The 6,024-nt window shown below is 35.2% G+C and overlaps 1 protein-coding gene across 1 annotated transcript; it reads right to left on the bottom strand.

Annotated features, from left to right (window-relative positions):
• Positions 1-717: 717 nt before the first annotated feature.
• Positions 718-5,252, bottom strand: LOC128548455 (hatching enzyme 1.2-like). The gene is made up of 4 exons (XM_053523292.1): positions 4,883-5,252; positions 3,193-3,319; positions 1,862-2,043; positions 718-1,357 (listed from the first exon to the last, which is right to left on the bottom strand). Exons 2-4 carry the CDS (start codon positions 3,303-3,305, stop codon positions 945-947), a joined length of 708 nt encoding a protein of 235 aa, XP_053379267.1. The 5' UTR covers positions 3,306-3,319; positions 4,883-5,252; the 3' UTR covers positions 718-944.
• Positions 5,253-6,024: the final 772 nt, after the last annotated feature.

The following is a 6,024-nucleotide window of genomic DNA, read 5'->3' as shown; positions in this document are numbered from 1 at the left end:
TGGATTAGACCAACATACTGTTGTGGCCTATCTATTATGCATTTGTTGACCACCAGAAGCACATATAATAAAGGAACGTGTAAAATATGAGAAAACACGGTTAATATCTGTCAAAAACATATTAATATTTATCTGCATTTGACACTTTTTAAACCGGAAATTTAGGGACATAAATCAGAGAGAATAAATGGTGTTCAACTTAGACCACCAAAAAGAGTTCAACTCGAGAAAAATTATTTCAAATGGAAATAACATTCATGGACATTCAAAGTCTGGTCAAATGGATTGGGCCTCATCTTAACATCTTCAGAGAATAGCACAAAATAACGAAACTATTGGGACACGATTTTAAACGACCTATCAGACGTATGCCATACTTCGAAAAGTAAAAATTCTTCACTCTTTTTATGGTATGAGGTATTTGTTTTTCTTTGCACAAGAATGAGTTCCCTATCTCTCAGTGGTTAATGTACTGGCTTCCCTCACAGAATATCATCGGTACATATCCCATCGCAGGCTGGACTGTATTATAAAAATACTAAAAGCCTATCGGGTTTGGCTTTGAATTCAGGTTCCGTGAAATTTGCTTAACACATTGCACGTTCAAGAACCGGAAGTAGTTGTTAGAATTCAAAACACTCTTCTGGAGGAGTCGCCCATATAGGCAGCCAATAGCGACTTTAACTTAACTCAGGTACGACAAGAACACATAAAGAGAACGGTTTCAATAGGCATTTATCATAACTTTCGACCGCCATAATTGACACCAAATTATTCATTTTGACTGTTATGTATATTAGGTATATTATTATTAGTCTATAGATGAAGCTAGGCAGAATTTATCATCTTTATTAAAATGTTGTAACTTTGGTTTTAACAAACACTTTTCCACAATCATCAATAATTTTCAATAGTTTTATCACTCAGGCTCATAGCCTAATAAATTATTGAAATATGCGGTATCTCTTATACATACAGTGGAGCATTGCTTTGTTATTTAATACTGGAGATGTAAACATTGCACCAAGTGGATTTATTTTATTCCCTGCAACTGCTCGGAACGCTTTTGCTTGATTCCCCATCATTGTCCTAAATGTTATTCCTTTATTTGCTGAATACTGATGTGTTTGAATTCTTTTACACTGATAAAGCGTTGCGACTTTTTCCTTATCCTTGTCGCTGAGCTGTTCTCGTTGTCCTACTTTCGTTTCGTCGATTCCTGGTTGAATTACTCTTATTGTTTTTAACGACATGGAACACTTTGAAAACTGGTTGGTCTTGTAATGCATTATGGAATAGTAGTCATAAGCGGTTAGTAGCTTACCATGGTTTTGGATCTTGAAATTTCTCAAATAATCTAGAATCAATAAACAGAATTGTACAAAATGCAACTTACCCTATCCGTATTATATTGTTTACACTATTGCATAAATTATACGAAAAGTGTTGGATTTTTAAATTTTGGTGATAGGCATGCATGCATAAAAAATATCAGTTATCTCTGTGAAATATAGTCTGCAATTTCAAATCTGATGGGTCGTACACGGCTTTCAGTGCCGCCGATACCTAACCTCAATGTCTTCGGTTCCAGTCCCACACGACTGTACCTTCACACATATAAACAGTACTGATTTGTCCAGGTAACAGATTAATTTTTGACTTCCAGAGATGAATATATCATTGTGCACTAATTTCAATCTGAAAATTATTATTGTAATTTAATTTCATATCAAACTTTCCATGTTCACGAAAATATACTTACTATTTAAGCAGTGTCTTAATAAAAAAAGATGTCTCTTTAAGGATCATATGTTAGTCATGCTATTTTAGAAATAAAAATTGATGCGAAACTAATCAATACCTGGTCTTATATTATTTTGAAGGATTTCTATGTATTTGTCTCTGTCAGCTCGACTATGCTCGTGCCAAATGCCAAGAGCATGTAGTAATTCGTGCATGATTATGCCTTTCGATGTGCATCCAGATCTACGTGAAATCGAAACTGTTTGATTTCCACCTCTCTTGCCAACACTGCTCCAACAACTACAATTACAACTAGCAAACTCAGTGAATTTAAATCCCCCACTAAACAGGTTGTTTTGTGAATATGGGGACAATTTTCTGAAAACAGCAATAACTCAAGACAGGAGTTGAGCGTGCACCACTGCTCTATAATGATCTGTATATACTGTATTATGTTCCATGAGGATTCATCGATACGTTATTTTGTTTTGTGAGAATTTCCCAAATTCTAAACAATATAAGGGCAATAACTCTACAGTTACAGAGCCGATCCCGACGAAAGATATGCATGCACCACTGTCTTATAGTGATCTATATTTATCTTAACTTTCATGAAGATCCATTAGTGGTTTGCTTTGTTTTGTGAGAATATATGCATTGTAAAACTATCAAAGGGCAATAACTCTGAAGTTACAGACGTGATCATTTAAAATTTATGCGTGCGGCAATGTCCTATTGTGGTCTAATTTTTGTAAAGTTTCATGAAGATCAGTCAATTAGTTGCTTAAATACAGTAAAATATCCCTATTTTTACCAAATCAAGAAGAAAACTGTACTTCAGCTTGGACAAGGGGAATAATGCTACATGTGAACAAAGTCAAGTGCTAGTTGATAGCTAAATTACTTTTCGAATTATAATTCTGTATCTAAAATGTAGACGGACAGATACACGGAAGCACGCTTGAAAGCACACTCGGACTGACGGATTAACAAACAAACAAACAGCCGGCCGGACAACGTTAAATATATATCCCTCCACCTCCGGCGGAATATTCAGTTCACAAAACCAAGGACACATAACTTATAGGAATAACCATGTACCCAGAACGAAAACCCCATTACAGTAGTGTATGTATGGACGGGTACATAACAGATTTTTACACATGATAACTTTTAAGTCGAAGTACACGATATCGAGGACAACGAGGATAAAACAAACAAAGAACACAGTAGAACACCGCCTTTGAATTATAAGTGGCACAAACAAACACTGAGAAGTAAATCTGATTAAGCATGCAGAGTTTCTACAGCAAAGTCAAACTATTGCTTAAAAGGCATTTTCATAGTCTGCTTTAAAATTACCATTTCTTTAAACTATTGACGCAGAGACAAAAAAATCTGAATCTTACATGGCCTTTATGTATAATTGTTAGAGAAAAAACACGTTACCCTCTCTCTTGCCCAGAGATATACACGAAGTCTTCTTGTTTTTCCCTTGGAACAAATTGGATACATCTATTTACACCTGCCATTACATCATTTATTGCATCTATAATGATCATCTTTTCTCTGGAATCTGACAAAAAAAAACAAATAATACATATCACTTTGTCGTGAACCTAATTAAATATAAATACTATTTCTATTAAAAACTCAGATGTTGTCTTTCAAAGTCTTTTATTATAGTCTCTCAATGCATACAGTAACCGCTGTCAAACTGTATGCGTTGATGGTGAGTTGTCGACGCCTACGTTGATGAAAAACAGTGTGCCCCAGGGATCAGTGCTTGGTCCAAAGAACTATATCATGTACACTAAACCCGTGGGTGCCATATGCAGACGTCATGGACTTCTTCATCATTTCTATGCTGATGACTCTCAATTATAACTATCTTTTAAGACAATAGAGGCTGTGGCCAGAAGTGCAGCTTTGCGTCGCATTGTGAGCTGTCTGGCTGAAATTGTCTCGTGGATGAATGCCAACATGCTGAAGCTCAATGCTGATAAAACTGAGGTAATGCTATTGACATCAAAGCGTAACTCCAAGTACACTGATGACGTTTCTGTGAAGGTCGGTGATTCTATGATAAAATCCACGAAATGTGTTAGGAATCTTGGAGCAGTATTTGACAACAGTATGGATATGGAACAACAAGTCAACTCAGTGTGCCGGGCTGGATATGCACAACTTCGCAGAATAGGTCACATCAGACGGTATTTTACCAGTGATGCCACAAAAACCCTTATAAACAGCCTGGTTACTGCACAGTTAGACTACTGTAATGCCTTGTTAAGTGGTATACCAAACAGCACACTAAACAAGTTGCAACATGTCCAGAACACTGCAGCTCGCGTAATCACTAAGACGCCCCGTCGCAATGATATAACACCGGTTCTGAAGTAGCTTCACTGGTTGCCAGTGAAATACAGGGTGCAGTACAAGGTTCTGACCCACACCTTTAAGGCTTTACACAATCAGTCCCCTGCCTATATTAGGGATATGATAGAAGTGTATAAACCGGTCAGGAACCTGAGATCACAAGACACGCTGTCACTGCTTATGCCAAAATCTAAAACCATGATGTATGGCAATCGCAGCTTTTCGTGCACTGCTTCAAAGCTTTGGAACTCCCTTCCTGTCAAGATCAGGGAAGCTGACACGCTAGCTGCTTTCAAAAGCCTGCTAAAAACCACTTCTGTTTACAATATTTTGTTAACTGACCGATACATTGATGTTTTTATCTTGTTTTAAATTATACTTGTTTTCTTTCATGATTTTTTAAATTATACTTGTTTTCATTCATGATTTTTGTTAATGTGGAATGCATTATCTTTGTCTACATATTTGTTTGTATTTTTGCAATTTATTCTGTAAAGCACTCTTGAACGTGTGAAAGTGCATGAAAAGAGTGCGATATAAATTTGGTATAATAATAATAATTTATAGCGAAAGTCTGAGAAATCTAACAAGTATAATATAACACAGAAGAAAACAATTAATATAGTAGATACGTAATTTTCATTAAGTATTCTTTGTATGTTTCTGTAAGAACGGAAGACAGGTGATTTCATGAGCTTTATTATCGTCTCGTCCGAATAATGCTGAAACATCATACTTGAATAAAAGAAAATAGACTTACCAAATGTTTGATCTATTTCATAAGGAATGACCTTCTCTATCCATATTTTCTCTGACCGTAGTGAATTTCTTATCTGAATGAAAAAATATAAAAAGAAAGAAAAAACAGCAGTTCGCCCATGGAACTGGAGGGAAGAATGTTACTGATATCAAGCTGAGCTGATAAAGGGACAACACATGATAATAGTGGTTTAATCATTTAGATGGGTAGGTATTATATCACGAAAATCAAAGGTGTTAACAACATAAGTATCTGAACCAAAAAAACGATTTTGTTTTGTCAACAATAACTGTTTCTGATAATACTATTTCCTGGCCTACCATTGTCGGTGATGTATGATGTAATAAGGTCAAATTTTCAATCTTCTTTGTTGAATATAAACACGGGTTGAATTTGAATAAAATGTAATGAGTCACATTAAATAAAATCGCGCGCGCAATTTCGCGTTACAACAAATATTTAGTATATGTTAAGTAGAACACTGTAAACATCCAAAATTGTTTTGGTATTTTTTTTTCAAGGAATGTAACGCCTCCCACACACCATTGCATCAATATTGTTTATACAAAAACAATCGATTTTTCTTTGTATGCATGGTAATATTAAATATCAGGCGACATTACTATGAGATAAATTAACTTCGGTGATGTCGAAGAATGACTGGTCTGCTATACAATACAAAGATAATAAAACAAACGTCAATACTTTCATTCTTACTTGGAAAACAAAATAGGTTCTTTATAGAATGTTTTATAAGTCCAATTCCGGTTAATTCTCTACATCAAATAAAGAAAAAAATGTTGCGCGAAAACCGTGCATGAATATTACCGCTGAAAATGATAATTATAGTTATTGTTTTTTACCTCTTTGGAATTTGTATTTGGATTTCTGTTTAACGTTTGACTTGAACTACCATCCTGAAATTATGAACAAAAATGATTAAATGCAATTGCACTTTAAAATCTTGACAGTGTTTACTAGTACACATCGTCGCGATTTCAGCAATCGATGCCCTTCTTAGAACGATAACATATTTTTGCAGAGCCTTGTCGGAAACTTGTTCATTTCAAATGGAGTGACACACACGTGATTGATTTTACCTATCCAATTTTTGCTATCTGTGATGCTAGGCTGATCAGAGA

The sequence above is a fragment of the Mercenaria mercenaria genome, chromosome 2 (genome assembly GCF_021730395.1).
Source record: "Mercenaria mercenaria strain notata chromosome 2, MADL_Memer_1, whole genome shotgun sequence".
Classification (NCBI taxonomy): domain Eukaryota; kingdom Metazoa; phylum Mollusca; class Bivalvia; order Venerida; family Veneridae; genus Mercenaria; species Mercenaria mercenaria.
The sequence above is the reverse complement of the archived record's forward strand: the minus strand, read 5'-3'. Positions and strand labels throughout refer to the sequence as shown.

Bases quoted from the DNA above. Each gene is read 5' to 3' on its own strand.
- LOC128548455 (XM_053523292.1), bottom strand. From the start codon at position 3,305: ATGATCATTATAGATGCAATAAATGATGTAATGGCAGGTGTAAATAGA. The intron at 2,044-3,192 runs GTAACGTGTTTT...TTGTAATTGTAG, and splicing joins ATCTCTGGGCAAGAGAGAGG to TTGTTGGAGCAGTGTTGGCA. The intron at 1,358-1,861 runs GTATTGATTAGT...TATTGATTCTAG, and splicing joins TCAAAATAATATAAGACCAG to ATTATTTGAGAAATTTCAAG.